Source organism: Arachis ipaensis, chromosome B3 (genome assembly GCF_059453495.1).
Source record: "Arachis ipaensis isolate K30076 ecotype BB chromosome B3, ASM5945349v1, whole genome shotgun sequence".
Classification (NCBI taxonomy): Eukaryota; Viridiplantae; Streptophyta; class Magnoliopsida; order Fabales; family Fabaceae; genus Arachis; species Arachis ipaensis.
Window position 1 is genome coordinate 61,865,555 of NC_142438.1, and position 27,552 is coordinate 61,893,106.

Sequence of the window (27,552 nt, forward strand, 5' to 3'; positions counted from 1 at the left end):
TATTTTACAAACATTCAAGCAAGCATGAACACACCCATTAACCATTCCTCTTCAAGCTTTCAAGTAACACAATCTCATTGTCCAATCTTAGAAGGTTGTCTACACTCCACAGCACTCGTTAATGTATGGATGCATTGTTATTATTCAGAATAAATAATGCCATAATTAAGGAGAAAAAATATGGTAAGAAAAATGCATAAATACCAGTTCCACCCACATATACTTAAACAGTAATTTTAAGGCTAACATAGCATAAAAAGTTGTATAAACAGAAATAATTATAAGAAATGTTGCAGCAAGCAAATTTGTGACAACAGTGCAACTTAACAAGAATTATGCATGACAAAAACAAATGTTGAGACATAAAATGCAATCTTCAAATATTATAAAGGGTACAGAACCACTGTTATGGAAGAAAAGCTTGAAATCTAGACATGCTTACAGGAATCAACAATTACCAATAGAAAGAAAATAACTATAAGCCTTCATGCCTTCATGCCTCTATTTGCCACTATTTGGGTGGGACTTGGTGCAAAGAACTTTCCGTCCCTTAGCGCGTCGACGCTTCAAAATTGCTCTCCCACTTGTTCTCATTCGTCTGCAGAAACCATGGGTCCGAGCCAATGATTTCCGCGATCTGTTTCTCTTAGTCTGGCAAAGAGCAGCCTTGCCTGCCCTCACAACCAGGCCACGGCCCTTTTCTCTTCTAGCCCGAACATCAGATGTCAACTCCAATCTCAGCGACAAACCTGGAAATGTTAAGAAGTTAGTTGAGATCAAGACAAACTAGAATCTACACAAATTTAGTCATGAGGCTGGTTTGCAGCTCATTTTAAGAACAGAAGCGACAATGTGAACAAGCCTTAATTTAGTACAGGAGTTAAATACCGTTAAAAGCACCTTATTGGCTTTGGCCAAATTGTTCGTACTTTTTGTTGTTATAAGACTAAAAGATCTGCCACCATGACCATGTCTTGAATTTGACTAAACCAATTTCATGTTGTTAAATAATTTGCATTATCACTTATATCTAAAGTTGGCAAATTAGATAAACTAATAAGAGTAAAATCGTGAATTTAGCTATTAAATATCAAATCAAAACAATTCCAACTAAATTCTAGATGTATGAAATTTAAATCAAAACACATTGTAAAATCAAAGTTAATTCCTCTGGTAATTGAACTTTCTACTATTCCCTAGTAATAACATAACATGCTGTTCTAGGAAAATCCACACAAGAAGAATAGCGCAAACTTTGGTTCTTAAAGTTTTGACAGGTGAAAATAATCCACGAAAGTAACAAACTTGACTCACATTTGTTATCAACAGGGGCTATTTTGACTATTCAAAATTTCGGGATAAAAATGGGCATTAATCCTCCCCAAGAAGAGTAACTCCCTACTGTACTTACGCTTTGAGAAATTTATGCATCTCCAATCTCATTGTTTTCATAAGTAACACAAACGCGGCTTCGCTTTTGGTTTTCACAAATGGAAGACAATTCCAGTTAGGCAGTTACAATCTCAAAACAACTATGAAGCTCAACGGCAAACTTGAATTAAAGAAACTGACAGAAGAAGAAAAAGAAGCAAACTTTAATTAAAGAAACTCACAGAAGAAGAAAAAGAAGTTACCTGAGAGGAGAGAGGAAGGGAAGGAAAGGGAGGTAGAAGAGGAGGAGAGGAAGGAGCAGTGGAGGAGGGGAGGGCGAGGGGAGGAGCGAGCGAGAGAGAGTGATGCTGGCCATGAAGCAGCGTGGAAGACGAGAGATGCCGAAGGGGAAGCGACTGGGACTCTGCTTATCCAAGGACTCAGTGGTAACGATGCCATTATTTCTTCAAGCCTCCTGGGCTCTTTTGTAAGCCTTAACAAGTCAAAATAAGGAAGTTTACTTAAGTTAGCTGAATAATTATGAGTTGATACTCAAATGGATGATTGAAGTTAAATTTGCATCTCAATCTCATCTTCAAATATTTATTTTACTCAATTCGATCATTAAATTTGATATACTATTAAGGAAAGAATTATGTTAGGAAGTGAATGAAAAATCTTGACAATGTGTATAATGGGTTTGTTATTTAGTCCAATAGAAATAAATAATAAATTCAAAATCTCTCAGTTATTTCACATTTTTAAAAAATTCAATAAGTTATTTTAAAAAAATAATCATCTAAAATCCTAATTTATTAAAACATTTTACTCCAATACTTTTTTTATTTTCAATCGGCAGCCACCCCACCTTCATCAATAATCATCTCATTTCACCGTCGTTTCTTAGCTTGTCACACACCACTCACCCTTAGTAAAAATAACCATCCACTTAAGGATAAAAATAATCATCCACATACCTAATAAATTGAACATCTAATATATTTTAATTATATATAACTAAACCCAATTCAATCAAAATAATCATCTACATAAAAATTAAAATAATCATTCGCATACCTATTAAAATGACCATCCTAAATTAACCATTAAAATAGAAAAAAAGATGAATAAACAGAAGAAATAACTATGATCATCCAACAATTTAATTTTTATTAAAAACAAAAGAAAAAATGTATAATTTAACACATGACTCTTATGATTTGATGTAACCATAAAATTGGAGAAATAAAAAATAGAAAAAAAGCTTGAACAGATGAGGAGACATGAGTGAGAATCAAAAGTAAGCAATTGAGCGTTTGATTTGATATTGTCTTCAAGCACGCGTACATTACATCTACCATACTCACACGGTTAATTCAAACAGTGGCATCGTTGAGCTTTTGGCGGCGTATGCGGGAACCCGTGGCGGCATCGACCGGAGTCTGTGGCAGCGTCCGCGACACGGTTACGTGAGGGGAAGAAAATGGTTATATTCGCGGTGAGGCTCCGACGGCGGAGGGGGCGGTGCGGCGCTGCTCCAGGAGGGCGGGACGTCGCTGACGCAAAAGGGGATGACGCTGCTTCGCGAGGGGGACGGCGGTGATTTGGGTTACTTGGTCACCGGATGGTTGCCGCCGACTCTGAGGAGAGAAGGGGCCTATGAGGCGCGGAGTGGATGTAGGAAACATCTGCATTTTGCTCATTCTATTTTCAGCCTAATGTTGAGTCATGTAGAACAAGGGTTGCAAAGAACGATGAGAGGGGAGAATCCTCATCAAGTAAAACAGCATACCCAATCTTTTTTCTAGAAGGAGCTACAATGGGTGCGGGTAGTGACTACTAGTTAGAGCAGAAGAAAATCGATGCTGCATATTTGCATGTGTTGCTTAACTATGACCAAATTTTATCTTACTTCATATGAGTTTTTCAAGTCTTTGTAAATATTGCAATTAATAAGATACTAACTTCTTAATTTAATCAAAACTTCTTTATCCTATTCTATCATATAGGTTATTCCAAGACGCAAATTCTGATACCTAATTGAACAATTTTCTACATTGGTTTAGAGAATACGTTAGTGTGCATCTAACTGACACAACAGATTCGGAACTGGTTGTCCTTAGTTGGGGCCCAATGAATAAGGGCACTACCTACCTGATATACAATGTTAAAAGATATCAGTTCCATATCTTACAGTGGTCGATTGGAAAGAAAATTCATAACACCGGAGTTTGGGTTTGTGGGATTCAGGCAGTGTCATTCTGATTGGTTCGGTGTGTTGCATGATATAATTGAATTAAAGTATTTCTATCGCACTACATACAAGGTGTACATGTTTAAATGTGAATTATATGATCCAAGTTCGTGACAAGGAGCTTGAAAGCACAAGAACTACGATATCACTGAAGTTAATGTAACCAGGGATATAGGCATTACAATCTTTTTATTTTGCCTCAAAATGCACGACAAGTATACTATTTGCCTTGTCCAATTCATGCAAGTGTAATTTGGTGGTTATGGTTAAGACTAAGCCAAGAGGCCACATCGAGTCTGATGATGGGACAGAGGGTCAGGAACCTTACAAGATTGACGACCTAACTCCTTTGAAAATGGTGGTTGGTACCGGTAAGCTAATCACCCTTAGGTCGACTATTATGGATGATGACATCATTGACCTTGGAATAGATCCCGACGCACTTTCACCAGAGGACGAAGATCTTCAAGAAGAAGACTGGGTCGATGGTGACGAAGAAGAGGAAGACGAGTTCGATGATCAGGAAACTATCTTGGAATAGGAGCATGGTGAACCAGAGGAAGAAGATGATAAATTTGAATAGGGTTAATGTAAACATAGTTCTGTGATATGTATTTCTTTACCAAACTTTATGAAGAATGTAATATAGTTAGCATTGTTTCAGATATTTCAATTATCATCATTCTGTATTTTTAATTTATATTTTTGATATCTCACATTAGGTTTAAAGTTTTCAATTATTAATTATTTGGGGATGTTATAGATGGACGACAAAAGATTTTAAAAGAAGAAAAAAAGATTACCGTCAGAATTACTGTTAGAATATTTTGACAGTATCAATTTTAAAAAATACAAAAATATTTCTGTCGGTATTACCGTCGGATTAATCCGCCGGTAAGATGGCGCGTAAATATTTTCTCTCCTTAAGTTTTCTCCAAGTTTTTTGTTTGATTTTGAATTTTTAACTCTGAAATATTATAATATATTATTATTATCATTTAAATAATTATCTTAATAACAAAAGAATGAGGTTAAAATGATTAGTGAAAATAGAGTATTGATAAATAAAAGCATGACAGAGGATAGGTTATTGATGACTGAAAAAAAAATTGTACAAGTTAAGAATTGCGAATTGAATGACTGAACTAAGTACTGAATGATTGACTGAGAACTGAGAAATGATTTAAGAAAACTGTATATGAGAACTGATTGTTTGATTGGGCCTTGGGCCGAACACAGGAACGGAGACACTCGTAAATTGTGTGCTGCTTTTCCGTTAGCCCTAGAAGTCCTATAGGCCAAAGTTCACTTGTAGTAGATATCATTTGTGTACCTCAGAGTGTTGCTCCTGTAGGCCGAGGTTCACCTACAGAGAGTTGCTATTCCTGTAAGCCTAAGTTCACTTGCAGAGGGTTGCTATGTTGTCTTTAGTTTTGAAAAAGCTATATTCGGCTAAGAATTCTGGATTACATCGGGAGCGGATATAAACCAACATGTGAGCTCATGACCTGTACTAGGACTAGACATGCATCATATTTGTTTGTGCACATTTCTCTGTGATGTATTTTTTATGTATATGTGTGGATGCTTTGTATGTACTTTATGATTGTTTGACTTCTGTGTTCTTTATGTGTTAAGTTGAATGTATTTTGTTGCTTGTTACTATTGGCTAATAATAGCAAAATGAACTTAACTTCTAACCCGGACCCTACTAAGGACTACCCAGCTCTTTCCCACTCTTTCCAACCCTTTTAGTTATAGGTGCGAAGGCTTATCACGAAGCTGCAGAAGCATAGAAGAATTTCTTTGCGAGTTGGGTTATTAGAATTTATTTACCCCTTGCCTTGTTAGTTGAAGCTTTTATTTTAGAGGGTAGGCTTGTATTTGTTGTTCATTGATAAGTATAATGTATTACTTGTAATTATGTGATTATTATTATTGATTAGAAGTCTTTGACGAACGATTTTTAATGAATGAAAACAAAATTTACTAGCTTTTTCCTAAAACTAGGAACGTCTTAATGTCATAAAGGCTTAATATTAAATAGATAATAAAGGCATTAGGTTAGTAATGCCGTATGTTTGGTATAATGTAATGTCCCAACTTTCAGCACATCATGATCGTACCAAAAGTAAGGCATTACTAACCTAATTCGTTTATTATCTATTTAATACTGAGTCTTTACGTGTTAATCTGTCCATAATTTTACTAAAAAGTTAAAACTTTTTCAACAAGAACAAATGACACATACTTATACTTAATATTAATAATACATTATAGTATAACATAAAAAATCAATTGCAAAAGCTACACCTTTGAGTAAAATTTCAACTAACAAGGCGAGAGGAAAGAAATAAATTCTAACTATAACTCAACTTGCAAATAAATTCTTCCATGCTTCCACAGCTTCACAATAAGCTTTCACACCTGTAGCTGAAAGGGTTGGAAAGGGGGGGCTTAAGAATTGGAAAGTCCTTAGTAGAGTTGGGGTGGATAGTTTTGTTCATTTTTATATTATTAGCTGATGAGCGGATAATTTATACGCTTTTTGGCATTGTTTTTAGTATGTTTTTAGTAGGATCTAGTTACTTTTAGGGATGTTTTCATTAGTTTTTATGTTAAATTCACATTTCTGGACTTTACTATGAGTTTGTGTGTTTTTCTGTAATTTCAGGTATTTTCTGGCTGAAATTGAGGGACTTGAGCAAAAATCAGATTCAGAGGTTGAAGAAGGACTGCTGATGCTGTTGGATTCTGACCCCCCTGCACTCAAAGTGAATGTTCAGGAGCTACAGAACTCGAAATGGCGCGCTTCCAATTGCGTTGGAAAGTAGACATCCAGGGCTTTCCAGAAATATATAATAGTTTATACTTTGGCCAAGAATTGACGACGTAAACTGGCGTTCAACGCCAGCCTTCTGCCCAAATCTGGCGTCCAGCGCCAGAAAAGGATCCAAAACCAGAGTTGAACGCCCAAACTGGCACAGAAACTGGCGTTCAACTTCACAAATGGCCTCTGCACGTGCAACACTCAGGCTCAGCCCAAACACACACCAAGTGGGCCCAGGAAGTGGATTTATGCATCAATTACTTACTCATGTAAACCCTAGTAGCTAGTTTATTATAAATAGGACCTCTTACTATTGTATTAGGTATCTTTGGTCTCAGTTTTAATTCATTGTTCATCTTAGGAGACTATTGATCATGCTTTAGGAGGCTGGCCATCTCGGCCATGCCTGGACCTTTCACTTATGTACTTTTAACGGTAGAGTTTCTACACTCCATAGATTAAGGTGTGGAGCTCTACTGTTCCTCAAGGATTAATGCAAGTACTACTGTTTTCTATTCAATTCATCTTATTTCGCTTCTAAGATATCCATTCGTACCCAAGAATGTGATGAAGGTGATGATTATGTGTGACGCTTATCATCCTTCTCCCTTATGAACGCGTGCCTGACAAACACTTCTGTTCTACATGAATTAAGCTAGAATGAGTATCTCTTAGATCTCCTAACCAGAATCTTCGTGGCGTAAGCTAGAATGATGGCGGCATTCAAGAGAATCCGGAAAGTCTAAACCTTGTCTGTGGTATTCCGAGTAGGATTCAATGATTGAATGACTGTGACGAGCTTCAAACTCGCGAGTGCTGGGCGTTAGTGACAGACGCAAAAGGAGGGTGAATCCTATTCCAGCATGATCGAGAACCGACAGATGAATGGCCGTGCTGTGACAGAGCATGTGAGCATATCTTTCACTGAGAGGAGGGGATGTAGCCACTGACAACGGTGATGCCCTTGCATAAAGCCAGCCATGGAAAGGAGTAAGACTGATTGGATGAAGATTGCAGGAAAGCAGAGGTCCAGAGGAATGAAAGCACCTCCATTCGCTTATCTGAAATTCCTACCAATGAATTACATAAGTATCTCTATCCCTCTTTTATTATATCATATTCGAAAACACCATTATCACTTTATATCCGCCTGACTGAGATCTACAAGGTGACCATAGCTTGCTTCATACCAACAATCTCCGTGGGATTCGACCCTTACTCACGTAAGGTATTACTTGGACGACCCAGTGCACTTGCTGGTTAGTTGTATCGAAGTTGTGACAATTATGTATTGAGATCAGAGCACCAAGTTGCTCACGTTGCCGGGGATTGTTTGAGCCTGGACATCACAATTTCGTGCACCAAGTTTTTGGCGCCGTTGCCGGGGATTGTTTGAGTTTGGACAACTGACGGTTCATCTTGTTGCTCAGATTAGGTAATTTTCTTTTTGTTTTCTTTTCAAAAAAATTTTTCAAAAATATTTTCAAAAATCTCTCATCTGTTTTCGAAAAAAAAATAATAATAATAAAAATGTTTTCAAAAATTGGATTCAAAATTTTTAAGAATGAATTCTAGTGTTTCATGAAGCATGTGAAGCCTGGCTGGCTGTAAAGCCATGTCTATTCCTTTGGGAATGAGTATGTCAGGCATGTCATATCTAAATTACATGCTGAAGCTTGGCTGGCCATTGGCCATGTCTAGTGTTTTGGACCGGAGCTTTCATTGAAAGCTTGGCTGGCTAGTGAGCCATGTCTAATTCCTGGACTGAAGCTTTAGACTAAGAATGCAAGATTCCTGGAATTCATATTAAAAATTTTGGAATCCTTATTTTCCTTTTTCAATTAATTTTCGAAAATTCAAAAAAAAAATTAGAAAATCATAAAAATCAAAAATATTTTTGTGTTTCTTGTTTGAGTCTTGAGTCACATTATAAGTTTGGTGTCAATTGCATATGCATCTAGCATTTTTTCGAAAATTCATGCATTCATAGTGTTCTTCATGATCTTCAAGTTGTTCTTGGTAAGTCTTCTTGTTTGATCTTGATAATTTTTTGTTTTGTGTTGTATAGTGTTTTTCATATGCATTCTTGAATTCTTGGTGTCTAGGCATTAAAGAATTCTAAGTTTGGTGTCTTGCATGTTTTCTTTGCATAAAAAATTTTTTCAAAAATATATTTTTGATGTTCATCATGACATTCATAGTGTTCTTGGTGTTCATCTTGACATTCATAGCATTCTTGCATGCATTCATTGTTTTGATCTAAAAATTTCATGCATTGCATCTTTTTAGTGTTTTTCTCTTGCATCATAAAAATTCAAAAATAAAAAAAATATCTTTCCCTTTTTCTCTCATCAAATTCGAAAATTTGGATTGACTTTTTCAAAAATTTTAAAATCAAGTTGTTTCTTATGAGTCAAATCAAATTTTCAATTTGAAAATCTTATCTTTTTTAAAATCTTTTTCAAAAATCAAATCTTTTTCAAAATTCTTATTTATTTTCGAAAATTCCAAAAATATTTTTCAAAAATCTTTTTCTTATTTTTATACCAAATTTTCGAAAATAACATAATCAATTAGTGTTTTGATTCAAAAATTTGAAGTTTGTTACTTGCTTGTTAAGAAAGATTCAAACTTTAAGTTCTAGAATCATATCTTGTGATTTCTTATGAATCAAGTCATTAATTGAGATTTTAAAAATCAAATCTTTTTCAAAATTAGTTTCTAAAATATCTTCTTATCCTATCTTTTTCAAAAATATCTTTTCAAAATATCTTTTCTAACTTCCTAACTTCTTATCTTTTCAAATTTGTTTCAACTAACTAACTAACTTTTTGGTTGTTTCTTAACTTTTTCAAAACTACCTAACTAACTCTCTCTCTCTCTAATTTTCGAAAATATCTTCCCTCTTTTTCAAAAATTTCTTTTTTATTAACTAATTATTTTTATTTTTAAATTTTAAAAATTTTTCGAAAATTTCTAACATTTTTCAAAAACCATTTTTCAAAAATCACTAACTCTTTTTCAAAATAATTTTCGAAAATTATCCCTCCCCCATCCTATTCTATTTATTCATTCATATCCTAACATCTCATCTCACATCTCTTCCATCCGTACAGTTGTGTTTCTTCCTTTACATCACATTCTTTGTCTCCCCCTCTTTTCTTCCACTCACAAAGGGATCCCTATACTGTGGTATAAAGGATCTCTATTATTATTATTATTTTTCTGTGCCTTCTTCTTTATCATATGAGCAGGAGCAAGGATAAGAACATTCTTGTAGAAGCAGATCCAGAACCTGAAAGGACTCTGAAGAGAAAATTAAGAGAAGCTAAAATACAACAATCCAGAGATAACCTTTCAGAAATTTTCGAACAGGAAGAGGAGATGGCAGCCGAAAATAATAATAATGTAAGGAAGATGCTTGGTGACTTTACTGCACCTAATTCCAATCTACATGGAAGAAGCATCTCCATTCCTGCCATTGGAGCAAACAACTTTGAGCTGAAACCTCAATTAGTTTCTCTGATGCAGTAGAACTGCAAGTTTCATGGACTTCCATCTGAAGATCCTTTTCAGTTCTTAACTGAATTCTTGCAGATATGTAATACTGTTAAGACTAATGGAGTAGATCCTGAAGTCTACAGGCTCATGCTTTTCCCTTTTGCTGTAAGAGACAGAGCTAGATTATGGTTGGATTCTCAACCCAAAGACAGCCTGAACTCTTGGGATAAGCTGGTCACGGCTTTCTTAGCCAAGTACTTTCCTCCTCAAAAGCTGAGCAAGCTTAGAGCTGATGTTTAAACCTTCAGACAGAAAGAAGGTGAATCCCTCTATGAAGCTTGGGAAAGATACAACCAGTTGACCAAAAAGTGTCCTTCTGACATGCTTTCAGAATGGACCATCCTGGATATATTCTATGATGGTTTATCTGAGCTATCAAAGATGTCACTGGACACTTCTACAGGTGGATCCATTCACCTAAAGAAAACGCCTGCAGAAGCTCAAGAACTCATTGACATGGTTGCTAATAACCAGTTCATGTACACTTCTGAAAGGAATCCTGTGAGTAATGGGACGCCTATGAAGAAGGGAGTTCTTGAAGTTGATACTCTGAATGCCATATTGGCTCAGAACAAAATATTGACTCAGCAAGTCAATATGATCTCTCAGAGTCTGCATGGAATGCAAGCTGCATCCAACAGTACTCAAGAGGCATCTTCTGAAGAAGAAGCCTATGATCCTGAGAACCCTGCAATAGCAGAGGTGAATTACTTAGGTGAACCTTATGGAAACACCTATAACTCAACATGGAGAAATCATCCAAATTTCTCATGGAAGGATCAAAAGCCCCAACAAGGCTTTAATAATGGCGGAAGAAACAGGTTTAGCAATAGCAAGCCTTTTCCATCATCAACTCAGCAACAGACAGAGAACTCTGAACAAAATGCTTCTAATTTAGCAAATCTAGTCTCTAATCTATCTAAGACCACTGTAAGTTTCATGAATGAAACAAGATCTTCCATTAGAAATCTGGAAGCACAAGTGGGCCAGCTGAGTAAAAGGATCACTGAAATCCCTCCTAGTACTCTCCCAAGCAATACAGAAGAGAATCCAAAAGGAGAGTGCAAGGCCATTGACATAAGCGCCATGGCCGAACCTGTGAGGAGAGGAGAGGACGTGAATCCCAAGGAGGAAGACCTCCTGAGACGTCCAGTGATCAATAAGGAGCTTCCCTCTGAGGAACCAAAGGAATCTGAGACTCATCTAGAGACTATAGAGATTCCATTGAACCTCCTTATGCCCTTCATGAGCTCTGATGAGTATTCCTCTTCTGAAGAGAATGAGGATGTAACTGAAGAGCAAACTGCCAAGTTTCTTGGTGCAATCATGAAGCTGAATGCCAAATTATTTGGCATTGATACTTGGGAAGTTGAACCTCCCTTGTTCGTCAATGAACTAAGTGATCTAGATCAACTGACATTGCCTCAGAAGAGACAGGATCCTGGAAAGTTCATAATACCCTGTACCATAGGCACCATGATCTTTAAGGCTCTGTGTGACCTTGGTTCAGGAATAAACCTCATGCCCCTCTCTGTAATAGAGAAACTGGGAATCTATGGGGTGCAAGCTGCTAAAATCTCACTAGAGATGGCAGACAGCGCAAGAAAACAGGCATATGGACAAGTAGAGGACGTGTTAGTAAAGGTTGAAGGCCTTTACATACCTACTAATTTCATAGTCCTGGATACTGGAAAGGAAGAGGATGAATCCATCATCCTAGGAAGACCTTTCCTGGCCACAGCAAGAGCTGTGATTGATGTTGACAGAGGTGAAATAGTCCTCCAATGGAATGAGAACTCCCTTGTATTCAAAACTCAAGGATCTCCCTCTGCAACCATGGAGAGGAAGCTTGAAAAGCCTCTCTCAAAGCAGAGTCAACCAGAGCCCCCACAGTCAAACTCTAAGTTTGGTGTTGGAAGGCCACAACCAAACTCTAAGTTTGGTGTTGAACTCCCATATCCAAACTCTAAGTTTGGTGTTGGAGAGTCTCAACAAAGCTCTGCACATCTGTGAGGCTCCATGAGAGCCCACTGTCAAGCTATTGACATTAAAGAAGCGCTTGTTGGGAGGCAACCCAATGTTTATCTAATTCTTATTTTTTATTGTTTTTCATGTTTTCTTAGGGTCATGATCATGTGGAGTCACAAAATAAATATAAAAATTGAAAACGGAATCAAAAATAGCAGAAGAAAAATCACACCCTGGAGGAGCATCTGTCTGGCGTTCAGCGCCAGAACAGAGCATGGTTCTGGCGCTGAACGCCCAAAATGGGCAGCTTCTGGGCGCTGAACGCCAGAACAGGCATGGTTCTGGCGTTCAATGCCAGAAATGGCACACAGATGGGCGTTGAACGCCCAAAATGGGCACCAACCTGGCGCTGAACGCCCAGAGTTGTGTGCAAGGGCATTTTGCATGCCTAAATTGGTGCAGGGATGTAAATGCCTTGACACCTCAAGATCTGGGACCTCACAGGATCACCTCAGGATCTGTGGACCCCACAGGATCCCCACCTACCTCCACTCACCTCTCCTCACCACTCTCTTTCACACAACCCCATAAACACTCTTCCCTAAAAACCCCTCACCAATCACCTTAATCTCTCTTCCCCATAAACCTACCTCATAAACTCCACCTACCTTCAAAATTCAAAACCAATTTCCCACCCAAACCCACCCATATGGCCGAACCTTAACCCCACCTCCCTACCCTATATAAAGCCATCCATTCTTCTTCAAATTCACACAACACACCCCTCTACACTCTCCTTGGCCGAATACGCACCTCCATCCATCTCCTCCATATCCTCTTCTTCTTCTTCTATTCTTTCTTCTTTTGCTCGAGGGCGAGCAACATTCTAAGTTTGGTGTGGTAAAAGCATATCTTTTTTGTTTTTTCCATAACCATTGATGGCACCTAAGGCCAGAGAAACCTCTAGAAAGAGGAAAGGGAAGACAAAAGCTTCCATCAAGGGTCTATAGCTCAGTGGTAGAACATTTGACTGCAAATCAAGAGATCCCTGAGATACCTCAGGGGATACATTTTCTTCCACACAATTATTGGAAGCAACTAAGGGTGGAACATCAAGAGCACTCCATCATCCTTCATGAAATCAGAGAAGATCTAAAAGCAATGAAGGAGGAGCAGCCAAGGCAAGGAAGAGACATAGAAGAGCTCAAGGACATCACTAAGGTGGACTCATTCCTTGTTCTTACTTTCTCTGTTTTTCGTTTTCTATGTTATGTGCTTATCTATGTTTGTGTCTTCATTACATGATCATTAGTAGTTAGTAACTTTGTCTTAAAGTTATAAATGTCCTATGAATCCATCACCTCTCTTAAATGAAAAATGTTTTAATTCAAAAGAACAAGAAGTACATGAGTTTCGAATTTATCCTTGAACTTAGTTTAATTATATTGATGTGGTGACAATGCTTCTTGTTTTCTGAATGTATGCTTGAATAGTGCATATGTCTTTTGAAGTTGTTGTTTAAGAATGTTAAATATGTTGGCTCTTGAAAGAATGATGACTAGGAGACAGGTTATTTGATAATCTGAAAAATCATAAAAATGATTCTTGAAGCAAGAAAAAGCAGCAAAGAACAAAGCTTGCAGAAGAAAAAAAAAATAGGCGAAAAAAAATAGAAAGAAAAAGAAAAAGCAAGCAGAAAAATCTAATAACCCTTAAAACCAAAAGGCAAGGGCAATTAAAAAGGATCCCAAGGCTTTGAGCATCAGTGGATAGGAGGGCCTAAAGGAATAAAATCCTGGTCTAAGCGGCTAAACCAAGCTGTCCCTAACCATGTGCTTGTGGCGTGTAGGTGTCAAGTGAAAACTTGAGACTGAGCGGTTAAAGTCAAGGTCCAAAGCAGAAAAAAAAGTGTGCTTAAGAACCCTGGACACCTCTAATTGGGGACTTTAGCAAAGCTGAGTCACAATCTGAAAAGGTTCACCCAATTATGTGTCTGTGGCATTTATGTATCCGGTGGTAATACTGGAAAACAAAGTGCTTAGGGCCACGGCCAAGACTCATAAAGAAGCTGTGTTCAAGAATCATCATACTGAACTAGGAGAGTCAATAACACTATTCGAAATCTGAAGTTCCTATAGATGCCAATCATTCTAAACTTCAATGGATAAAGTGAGATGCCAAAACTATTCAAGAGGCAAAAAGCTATAAGTCCCGCTCATATGATTGAAACTATGTTTCATTGATAGTTTGGAATTTATAGTATATTCTCTTCTTTTTATCCTATTTGATTTTCAGTTGCTTGGGGACAAGCAACAATTTAAGTTTGGTGTTGTGATGAGCGGATAATTTATACGCTTTTTGGCATTGTTTTTAGTATGTTTTTAGTAGGATCTAGTTACTTTTAGGGATGTTTTCATTAGTTTTTATGTTAAATTCACATTTCTGGACTTTACTATGAGTTTGTGTGTTTTTCTGTAATTTCAGGTATTTTCTGGCTGAAATTGAGGGACTTGAGCAAAAATCAGATTCAGAGGTTGAAGAAGGACTGCTGATGCTGTTGGATTCTGACCCCCCTGCACTCAAAGTGGATTTTCTGGAGCTACAGAACTCGAAATGGCGCGCTTCCAATTGCGTTGGAAAGTAGACATCCAGGGCTTTCCAGAAATATATAATAGTTTATGCTTTGGCCAAGAATTGACGACGTAAACTGGCGTTCAACACCAGCCTTCTGCCCAAATCTGGCGTCCAGCGCCAGAAAAGGATCCAAAACCAGAGTTGAACGCCCAAACTGGCACAGAAACTGGCGTTCAACTCCACAAATGGCCTCTGCACGTGCAACACTCAAGCTCAGCCCAAACACACACCAAGTGGGCCCAGGAAATGGATTTATGCATCAATTACTTACTCATGTAAACCCTAGTAGCTAGTTTATTATAAATAGGACCTCTTACTATTGTATTAGGTATCTTTGGTCTCAGTTTTAATTCATTGTTCATCTTAGGAGACTATTGATCACGCTTTAGGAGGCTGGCCATCTCGGCCATGCCTGGACCTTTCACTTATGTACTTTTAACGGTAGAGTTTCTACACTCCATAGATTAAGGTGTGGAGCTCTGCTGTTCCTCAAGGATTAATGCATGTACTACTATTTTCTATTCAATTCATCTTATTTCGCTTCTAAGATATCCATTCGTACCCAAGAACGTGATGAAGGTGATGATTATGTGTGACGCTCATCATCCTTCTCCCTTATGAACGCATGCCTGACAAACACTTCTGTTCTACATGAATTAAGCTAGAATGAGTATCTCTTAGATCTCCTAACCAGAATTTTCGTGGCGTAAGCTAGAATGATGGCGGCATTCAAGAGAATCCGGAAAGTCTAAACCTTGTCTGTGGTATTCCGAGTAGGATTCAATGATTGAATGACTGTGACGAGCTTCAAACTCGCGAGTGCTGGGCGTTAGTGACAGACGCAAAAGGAGGGTGAATCCTATTCCAGCATGATCGAGAACCGACAGATGAATGGCCGTGCTGTGACAGAGCATGTGAGCATATCTTTCACTGAGAGGAGGGGATGTAGCCACTGACAACGGTGATGCCCTTGCATAAAGCCAGCCATGGAAAGGAGTAGGACTGATTGGATGAAGATTGCAGGAAAGCAGAGGTCCAGAGGAACGAAAGCACCTCCATTCGCTTATCTGAAATTCCTACCAATGAATTACATAAGTATCTCTATCCCTCTTTTATTATATCATATTCGAAAACACCATTAACACTTTTCTTGCTACATTTATTTTTTTTCCTTTACTGTTTTCTTTTTTTATTTTTTTTTTCCTATTTTTATTTTTTTCTTGAAACAAAATTAAAGAATTAAGAAAGTAAGAAGATGAAAAAAATAAAACATAAATAATGCAAAATTTTAAGTACTTTTATGTATAAATTTCTATATTTTTTTTCAAAAAATTTAGTGTTTTCTTAAACATTTATTATAAGAAAATGTTATCATTAGAATTTAAAAATAAAAATACATAAATTTTAATAACAAAAAATACAAAAAAAAAGATTAATAATAGATAAATAAATTATTGAAACCGAGCACAGAAATAATTAGGGCAATTTACTATAACAAACCAAGTCCAATCCAATATTACGTAAATCTCCCAAACTCTAAAAGGCTACCTGAATGTCTCAAGTTACATTTCTATAGAAATCGAATTGATTAAATTCAATTTACCTCAATACCTACTAAATAATGGATTCGAATTGCATGCAAATGGAATTTACGTGTAAATCGAAGCTAATGACGTCAAATTAGCCAACCATACTAAATTGAAACAAAGAGATTCGATTTATATATACACCTAAATCGAATCCATTCAATTCAATTTATAAAGATACGTAGCCTTTCAGGTAAAACGAAGCCATTAGTGTCGATTTAGTATGTATGGCACTATATGATTCAATCCTTATGGGGCAATGCAAACGACGAAGCAATGTATAGACTAGTTTGATAAAGTTTTTGTTTTGAAAAGAATTTATTAAATTAATTTTTAAAAGATAATTTTTAAATAAACTTTTAGCATTTAATTTTGATAAATTAAACTTTTTAAATAAGCTTTTAAGTCATTTTTTAAAATTGTTTTGCATGGAATAAAATATTTTCTTGTGGTAAAATATAAATAAATTTATTAAAAAATATATTTACTCAAATTTCAAATACAATACTCTTCTACATAATTAGTAATTTAAAAATTATTTTATTTCATATGAGCAATTAAAAAAGATTAAATTTAAATGTAAATATTTATGCATGTACTCAAATTTTAAATAAAGGGTTAAGTACTTTTTTCGTCCTTAAGTTTTGAGGTGAAAATCAAAATCGTCCCCGATGTAACACCCTAATATATAGATCATTATGCTCGAGTCATAAGTTAATGATATTAAGGTGGTACGACTCTCAAGGTGGATCATAATACCTAATTATATATATGTTAAGGGAAAATATTATAGAGAAGCCTAAAAAGGAGTAAAATAAAATCGCGAAGTCGTAACACTGACGTATAGAAGCATAAGAAACTTAACGTATTCAGCTAACAGATGAAATAACTAAAGCATATAAGGAAGAAATGGAATGGAACAGAATAGACATAAATATAACTATACTAGCCACTAGTCGCGACTCGCGAAGTTTAGGTCGACTAGGGTTATAGAGTTAAAATCAGTTGACAACCGAAAATCCTATCTCTCCCAAAATACATCATAGTTAGTTTTACAAAATAAGGGGAGAGATCTAAAAGCACAAAACAAAATCAGATAAACTCCTCCGTCATTCAGACGAGTCCAGTTCACTACTGAGTGCTAGGACCTGCATTTGAAAAATAGAAAATATATACGGAATAAGAACTCCCGACCCATGGGTTCCCAGTACGGTAAAAGTGCCAAATAAATACAATGCACTATAATATAAATTCACTAAGCATCTTAAACTTCTTACGTCATCATATCCATTCTATATTCTCACTAATCGATAACTTGGCAACTATCATAAGGGATTCTAATTCTAACTCAATATCCTTCATATATCCACTACCTTCCAACCGAATAATTCAAAAACCGAACCATCCCTCAATTAATTCATCTTTCATACAAACACAAATAATATAAACAAGTAATGCACAAGTAACACAATTAATAAATAATCATGAAACATGTACAATTAGGCAAACCAAAGTAATTAGCAAACCCAAACAAAGCAAACAAATACAACATGAAGCATGCCTATCCTACTGGCCGTGAGCTCACGTGCCAGTTACTTTGCCAGAACCCGACACACCCGGTAGCTAACCCGGATATTGTCCTCTCGAAAACCAGTGGGTGGTACACCACCACGAATCCACCTGGCGGGCGGTACACCACCATGAACCTTGCAAGATCTTCAATTGGAAAACAACACACACACGCAGGCGATAAACCACCATGAACCCCACGAAGCATTATCATTTAAAAACATGCGGGCGGTACACCACCACGAACCCCACACACAACATTCTCTTTTAAAAATATGTGGGTGGTAAACCACCACGAACCTGACAAAACATTCTCTTTTAAAAATATGTGGGCGGTAAACCACCATGAACCCCACATAACATTTTCGACACTGGGCAAGCGGTAAACCACCACGAACCTTGCCAGGTCAAAGCTCAAAACAATTTTCGTTATCAACTTCATTATAAATCATTCATTCATATAGATATCACACTTTTACCCTTCTCATTCATAATTCACCACTTCTCAAACTTTCTTCGTCTCCAAGTTACTACTCTCCCTACCTTCTTCTCACCACTCAACATAAAACTAAGGTTTAGGGGCTAAAAGGATGAAAATAAAGGTTCAGAGGTTCAAAATTACATTTTAAAACACAAAACTCATTTTGCTGATTTCAGGGGTCATGCATACGCATGGGCCATGCGTACACGAGATGCCCAACCTGAAAGGGTTGGTCGCGTCCCGTGCAGATGGTCGCGTACGCGAGTTCTGCAAAGTGGGTAAAAATTTTCTCGAACTTCCGACGTCCATAACTTTCTCGTTTTAAAAAATTTTTTATCCGTTCTTCAAACGATGTAAACTTCATGGACCCAATTTTTATATGAAAAAAGTTTGAAACAATCTGGGGGTCCGGAAGCCGAGTTATGGCTCGCCAAAATTTGGCTAAAAAAAATAGATTTTCACCAAAGTCCTCAAACCTCTATTTTCATCAAATCACAACTCAAAGCTAACTTTCTACACTTATAAACAGCACCAAAACATACCATATCACATCAACGCAGCCCCACGTCCTACCACAACCAATCCTACCTCAATTTCTAAACAATCTCATACAAATCCATCAAGCTTAACTTCAATAATCAACAAAACCTCATGTTCAAACATTTATATATATATATCTTCAAATCACCAATCTTCAACCATCACTTACCGTTCTTACCTCTTTTTGGCCTCCGGCCCAAATTCACGGCCTCTGCCCCAATATTTCATCAAATAAACTCATAACCACATAATTCACTATCCAATACCAATTTCAATTCACACATTAACTATTCACAATTCCACAATCCTTATCCAATATCAACATCATCCATTACACATATAATACCAATCAATCATACCATTTAAGCTTAATCTTAGGGGCACCTAACCTAGAAATTCACATCATATCACACGGTACTTAAATAAAACTTAAACCGTACCTCTTGAGTCCAAAACAATCGAGCCTCTTCTTTGGAAATTTCCACCAAACCATAGTTCCAAGCCTCACCAAAGCTCCACAAGCAATATCAACCTCTCAATTGTGCACCAAAATCACCCAATACTCTAACATAACCAATTTTTACACTTATAATCAACCTAGGTTCATGAAATTGATAAATCACTAGAGTTTGGAAATTTGTTACCTTTACCCATGGAATTAGTTGATAAAACTCATCAATAGTTCATTCTAGAGCACCCCTAAACAACCAAAACTGCAAGATTTTCTCAAAACCTAAACCAAATTCAAAATGAAAGGGGAAAAAAAAATTGGGCAGTGAGCTTAGAAATAATTACCACCTTAACTAGATAGAACTAAAGACCTCATCAAGAGTGATGCGTGGCCATAAACGGCTCATCAATTGGAGCACCGGAGAGAAAGTTTTGGTCAAAAGAGTGTGGTGGTGAATAGTGACTCTTCTTCCTCTCCTCTCTTCTTCTCCATCCGAGCTCTTTCTCTCTCTTTTTGGGAAGAGAAAGAGCTAAATGCTCTTAATTAGGGCATGTGTGTATTGGGCTTGGGCCTACTTGGGCCCGATTCACTCGGTTTAGCCCATTGGCCAAATTTTGGGGCAAAATCTTTAAAATTTGAGTTTTAAATCGTATTTTTAAATATTTCTATCTTCCCAAATTATAAATTCTAATTTCTTAACCTTATTCACTTATAATTAATTTTCTCAACCGCAGTACTAAATAGATCTCAACCGTTACTTCCGGCAAAAATGCCACTTCACATTTTTTACGCTGAAACCTATATTTTCTGACTCAGAAAAACCCATTGAGTCCAAATATCATATTTAAATTATCAAATTTCGATTACTGAATTTTCTAACCATATTCACAATATTTAATTTATTATTTATTAAATTTTCGTTTATTCGGGGTTTTACATCCTACCCACCTTATTTAAAATTTTGTCCTCAAAATTTGGTCGACGAAAAGAAAACAAAATTCTTAGTTAAACCTCCACTAACGGTTCTTTCAATTTTATTTAGCCTTACACCTTTCATTTTATTATCCTTCAATATCAATTCAATTTCCTTCTTACTATACACTTCATCAATACATAATTCAACTACTCTCATTGTAACGATCCAATTTTCAGTATATCTAGATCACACTGGAAACTGAGCGCTACCAACTTGTCTTCCTAATTATTATATATTATTTATTATATGAGCCTGCTTCGTTGTTAAAAGCATAGTTATTTAGCAAGGTACTCTTTTTTTTTGAAAAGCGTTTGGATTAATAAACGGAATCACATAATCCATTCGCAAATAATAACAGATAAAACAGTTATGAACAATCACACTTAAATACATCTCAAGCAGTTAAAAATACTTAGTTATCCAGCCTTTATTAGAGTATAGATCCTAGTTAGAACACTCCTAGATATACCTACATAATAACTATATACATATATATACATACAACATCCCAAGCCCTGACCTATTCAAGAAGTCCCTAAACTGGTACCCAAACTAGCCTAGACTCTATACTCACCTAATCTCTCTAAACTACAAAAGTGAGGGAAAGTACGTTCTAGGTCTTCAAAACTCAAGTCAGGTGGAAAGTCATCAAAGGCAGAAGATCATCTACTACTCCTCTGCACGATCATACATCGTCAAAGAGCATCTCACTAGTACTTTATTGAGTGTCCACCCAAATAGCAACATCATACGAAGGACTTAGGTTAAAGTTCGTAGATAAACGGGGTATAGATGTCAGCTGGTCTCACGGCATATACATATAAACAGATAACAGAGTTCACTCTAGCCTTAGAAAACTACCTAGAGAAGAATCCTCTTTGCGGAACGATCGTCAATGGACTATGGAAGGGTACTAATGGGAAGTTCTTAGTAGGGTCGGGGTTGTAAGTTACCTTCATTAATTCGGTGTTGTTTAGCAGACAAATAGCAGAATACAGAGAAGTAGTAAATAGAAGATACAGATAAATAGAGAAAATAGAGAAAACCGAAAGCAAAACACAAACAGAAGAATACAAGAAAATAAAACACAGACACAGAATAGAATACAAACAAAGAAAGCATACATTCATACAACAATCATAACAGAGGAAATGCACGCCCAAGTAAGATGCATGTCTAGCCCTAATGCAGATAATGAGCTCATCTGTCGGTTACTAACCCGCTCCCGACGTTACCCAGCAACTTTTGTCTGGATAAGGCTTTCCTGTTGGTAATACCCATAGCATGCACCCTTTGTCTTGTAGGGCGGCATTTGTTAGCCTATATATGCCCAACAGACTCACTGTAAGCAACCTTTATCTTACAAGAGTACAACACACTCAATGTAAGCACCCTTTGTCTTACATGAGTACAAAACACTCACTGTAAGCACCCTTTGTCTTATAGGAACACACTGATCTCGATACCTCTGTAAGCAATCTCTGTCTTACAGTATAACATTATAGCTAGGTATCCCAGGAAAGCATTCATAGTGGTCACACCACCATCTGTCTGACTGCCTCAATGTAGCAGATGAACACACAAATATCTCTGGAGTTGCCTTAATGCAACAAATGACCTCTCAACAGGCCCTCTGCTTATTTTCTAATCTCTTTGCTCTACTCTGATTACTTTTTTCTCTTTGTCTCTTTACTCTGCTTTGGTTTCTCTGTTTAACGTATGTATTTATAGCTTATGTAAATTTCGGTATGAATAGTTAGCCTATCCCAAGTATAGGTTCATTAAGTCTATAATGAAACAGTTTAACTTTTCATATTATACCTAACCCTAGGCGCAACTTAAGAACTAACTATGTTGCTCCTAGTTCGTTAACTAATCTCTGTTTGTTTCTGCCATTAAAATTTTACCGACTTTTTCTTCGATTTTTTTATCTTTTCTTTAACCATTTATCTTTCCTTTATCTTTGCCTCACTAATATGTTATTATCACTCCCTAAGTGTTTTATGAAGGTAATTATGAATACTGAGCTTAAAGTTTTCTTTCTAAAACTTTTACGAAAAACTGCCTTTTTCACATTATTTTATTATTTTTAATAAAATATTATTTTTAATTAAATATTATTATTATTTAATATTTTATTATTATTTATTATTTTATTATTAAATTTCGAAAATTACCTTACCTTTTACTTTTAACTTTATAAATTCACTTTTTACCACCCATTAACTTTTAATATTTTTACTTTAACCACCCTAACATTTAATATTTATAAAATAACCTCCCAAACACCAAAATAATTACTTCCTTGCCCTTTTTAAGATCTAAAGCCTGTTCTTCATTGTTCTTCACCACACTCTTTGTGTTCTTCGTAAATTCTTCAGATTCTTTCTCTGTTTTTATTTGTTTTTCAATCTTTTCGGTAACCAATTTTTACCATAATTCATAATAAATTAGCAGCCACTAAATTTCCATCTTTTTCATTTGATTTCAACACAAATTCAACCCTAATTTAAAGGTTAGGGTTTGAAATTCCAACAGCCACAAGAACATGCATTGATAGCTTGAATATCATAAAATTTCATCAAATTTTCACCAAAATTTCAACAAGAATCACTCATATAAACAATCAATTTCAAGCATAACCGAACCACATCATAATCACACAACTCAAACACAATTAATCAAGATTAATTTCACCAAAACCTACCTTGATTTGCTGCTCCAAATTCGGTTACTCCTTGAAGTGTTCTTAAAGCACTTTTTCCTCCTAAATCACATCAAGAACAACTTTAAACACAAAAATCCCCAACTGAACAAACCTTCATATGAGTGTTAGGATGAGATTCCTGACCTTAATCTTGTTGGAAATTGAGGTTTCTTAGCCCTCAAGTCAAGTTAAGCATGATTCCTAAGGAAGAACATCAAGCAAACACATGTTTAAGCATGTTTCCTTGAAACCGAAGTAAAAGGGAGAAGGTGCAGCCAACTCACCTTGATTCCAGTCTTGATAAATCATATGGTTATGTAGAGAAAGAAGAGAGGATCATGTTGGACGGATTGAAATTTTGATTTGAGTTTTAGTTCAGAAGAAATCAAGCTTTGAAGATTTAAGTGTCATGAAAGTTTCTCTCTTTTCTCTCTTGTCATTTTCGGCCAAATGAAGCAAATGACCAGCCTTGGAAGGTCTTGGAGGCTGAGGAAAGTCATGCTTGATGATGATTGGCTAGTTAGGGAAGTGGTTAAAAAATATCTTAGGTGTATAATTACTAAAACTAGATGTATTAGAACATACACTTAATAACTCATCTAGAGATTAATATCTGAGCTACTAGTATAGATGACACTGGTAACATGATTAACATGATAATAGAAGGTATATGATGTGGCATTAGCATTGCTAAAGTCATCAGAGAGTGCTGGTGTTAATCTGCACCAATAGACTGTGAACCCGGTTAAACCGATCTCCTGTTTTTAACTAAAATAGATCAAATAATATTATAATATTATTCAAGCATCTCTAATATTAATATAATAATAATATTATTATATTAATATTTATATTCTCTCATGAATCGAGTTCGGTTCGTCAAACTGAATCTAACTATGAAAACCAGAATAAAAAAACTCCTAACCGATACGGCTCAAAAACTAGGTTCTTCGCGACTGCGTTGTCGAGCTTGCCTTAAAAGAGATTCTGGCTTATTGATGACATAATAATGATATAGATTGAGGTGCTTGATGATATATTAGAGATGTTCTCTTCATTGATCTTCCGGAAAACTCCGTATCTTCAGAAAAGATCTCGTGTACACGAAAACTAGGTTGTTATAGTCGTACCACTCATTCTACCTTCCTTCATCATTAATTCAATCACTGATTTACATTCCTCATTCTTACTTACCTCGTCTTAACTTAAACTGAACTCAACCTACGCTACCCTCATTCATTTCACTCTTATCTTTTTCTAGGTCTTCCCCTATAGCTAATCAAGCATCACTTTAATCCTCCCAAAAATCTCCCAAACTCTTCAAATCCGACCCCCAACACCACATCAATGTTTCAATTTAACATTTTCCAAATCTATCTTCCAAAACTAGTATTAGATACATTACAATCTAAACAGGAATCAAATTGTGCCTATAATCCTCTCTACAACTTACTCAAAACCATTCTAATCTTGCAACCACAATCAAACCCAATTATCTGGAACTAATTATTTGCATTAATCTACTAATCTTTCAGGTATTGAAAACTTAAAGAATTCCTAATCACCCTTACTACTTCTCATCGCAATTGCTCTGTGTCGACATTACCAGAAGCTTTTGCTGCGTCACTCTGATTATCAATCGCCAAGAATCCATTCATGCATCCACGTCATATTCCCCTATCGGTTCACCAAACCTAGGCCCACTTCTAAGCTTTCTCAACTTGACCGAAATAATGCTTACGCTCATCCTAAGACTCAATCACGATCTCATTAAAATCCTAGATCTCAATACTTACATTACCTAGTTATTCAAAACCTATAACATCAATTTCCTAGAAATTAGTCATTTTTTCTATTTTCTACATAAATGCTCAATTTTACAAACTTCCATTCCAATTCAAATCCAAACTATACCAATGCTAATTACAAGCCTCTCTACTCTAAATCATCAGGTTCCAATCATTTCAAGCCTAATTAAACATATTTCAATCAACTGTCCTCCTTTAAGGATATCACTCAACAATCAAAACCAACACACTAATCTCACAAATATCGCTATCTAGATTCCTATCCCGGCGTCCTTGCACCAGTTTGTTCGTGGGAGTTCCTCCCCGAGTACCTCGCTCATGTACATGAGATACCATTCGGGTCCTGTCCACACCATACAAGCGATATCAAGCTTATCAGCCCCAATATCTCAAGTTAAATACTTCAAATTACCAAAGTTAAACTCATGAACTTCATGCTAGACGTATCAACTAAATACCCTAACTAGCACAAGCACAGACTCAGAGTATGCATTGAAGCATAAGCAGTTCCATCCCTCAGACTCACGAAGACGAACTGCTCTAATACCATAATGTAACACCTTAATATACAGATCCTTATGCTCGGGTCAAAAGTCAATGATAGTAAGGTGGTACAAATCTCAAGGTGGATTATAATACATAATTATATATATGTTGAAGGGAAATATTATACGAGAAGCATAAAAAGGAGAAAAACAAAATTGCAAAGTCGTAACACTCATGTATCGAAGCATAAGAAAACTTAACGCGTTCAGCTAACGAATGAAATAACTAAAGCATATAAGGAACAAATGGAATGAAACAGAATATACATAAATATAAGTATACTAGCCACTAGTTGTGACCTGCGAAGTTTAGATCGACTAGGGTTACAGAGTTAAAATCAGTTGATAACAGAAAATCCTATCCCTCCCAAAATACATCAAAGCCTCTATAGGTAAGTTTTAAAAGAATACATACATACATCATAGTTGGTTTTACAAAATAAGGGGAGAGATCTAAAAGCACAAAATAGAATCAGTAAACTCTGCCGTTATTCAGACGAATCCAGTTCACTGCTAAGCGCCAGGACCTGCATATGAAAAACAGAAAATATATATGGAATGAGAACCCTCGGCCCATGGGTTCCCAGTATGGTAAAAGTGCCAAATAAATACAATGCACTATAATATAAATTTACTGAGCATCCTAAACTTCTTACCTCGTCATATCCATCCTATGTTCTCACTAATTCATATCTTGGCAACTATCATAAGGGATTCTAATTCTAACTCAATATCCTTCATACATCCACTACCTTCTAAATGAATAATCCAAGAACCGAACAATCCCTCAATTAATTCATCTTTCATACAAACACAAACAATACAGACAAGTAATGCACAAATAAGGCAAGTAAGACAATTAGCAAATAGTCATGAAACATGTACAATTTAGCAAACCAAAGTAATTAGCAAACCTAAACAAAGCAAACAAATGCAACATGATGCATGCCTGTCCTATTGGCCGTGAGCTCACATGTCGGTTACTTTGTCAGAACCCGACACACCCGGTAGCTAACCCGGATATTGTCCTGTCGAAAACCGGTGGGCGATACACCACCACGAACCCCACCTGGCGGGCGATACACTACCACGAACCCACCATTGCGAGTGGTACACCGCCACGAACCTCGCAAGATATTCAATTGGAAAACAACACACACACGTGGGCGGTAAACCACCACGAACCCCACGAAGCATTCTCATTTAAAAACATGCGGGCGGTTGGTGCACAAATTATAAATCACACTTTTCACAACTCGTACCACTAACCAGCAAGTGCACTGGGTCGTCCAAGTAATACCTTACGTGAGTAAGGGTCGAATCCCACGGAGATTGTTGGCTTGAAGCAATCTATGGTTATCTTGTAATTCTTAGTCAGGATATCAATTATAATTATCAGTTTGGATTGTGAAAAATAAAAGAGCATGAATTAAATACTTGTTATGCAGTAATGGAGAATATGTTGGAGTTTTGGAGATGCTTTGTCTTCTGAATCTCTGCTTTCCCCCTATCTTCTTCTTCACGCACGCAAGGTTCCTCCTATGGCAAGTTGTATGTTGGTGGATCACCGTTGTCAATGGCTACCATCCATCCTCTTAGTGAAAATGGTCCAGGTGCGCTGTCACCGCACGGCTAATCATCTGTCGGTTCTCACTCATGTTGGAATAGGATCCATTGATCCTTTTGCGTCTATCACTATGCCCAACCCTTGTGAGTTTGAAGCTCGTCATAGTCATTCAATCCCTGAATACTACTCGGAATACCACAGACAAGGTTTAGACTTTCCAGATTCTCAAGAATGCTGCCAATGGGTTCTAGCTTATACCACGAAGATTCTGATTAAAGAATCCAAGAGATACTCATTCAATCGAAGGTAGAACAGAGATGGTTGTCAGCACGCGTTCATAGGTTGAGAATGGTGATGATTGTCACGGATCATCACATCCATCATATTGAAGTGTGAATGAACATCTTAGATAGAAACAAGCGTGTTTGAATAGAAAACAGAAATAATTGCATTAATTCATCGAGACACAGCAGAGCTCCTCACCCCCAACAATGGAGTTTAGAGACTCATGCCGTCAAAGAGTACAAAGTTCAGATCTAAAAATGTCATGAGGTACAAAATAAATCTCTAAAAGTTGTTTAAATACTAAACTAGTAACCTAGGTTTACAGAAAATGAGTAAACTAAGATAAATAGTGCAGAAATCCACTTCTGGGACCCACTTGGTGTGTGCTGGGGCTGAGACTTGAGCTTTACACGTGCCTA

The 27,552-nt window shown here is 36.5% G+C and overlaps 1 protein-coding gene and 1 non-coding gene across 2 annotated transcripts; both read right to left on the minus strand.

Moving 5' to 3' along the window:
• Positions 1-355: 355 nt before the first annotated feature.
• LOC107634469 (large ribosomal subunit protein bL34c) lies at positions 356-1,912 on the minus strand. The gene is made up of 2 exons (XM_016337955.3): positions 1,635-1,912; positions 356-749 (listed from the first exon to the last, which is right to left on the minus strand). Exons 1-2 carry the CDS (start codon positions 1,828-1,830, stop codon positions 502-504), a joined length of 444 nt encoding a protein of 147 aa, XP_016193441.1. The 5' UTR covers positions 1,831-1,912; the 3' UTR covers positions 356-501.
• An 8,323-nt stretch (positions 1,913-10,235) lies between these two features.
• LOC148570847 (small nucleolar RNA R71) lies at positions 10,236-10,343 on the minus strand. The gene has a single exon (XR_015907863.1). It is a non-coding gene; the product is annotated as a small nucleolar RNA R71 (small nucleolar RNA).
• Positions 10,344-27,552: the final 17,209 nt, after the last annotated feature.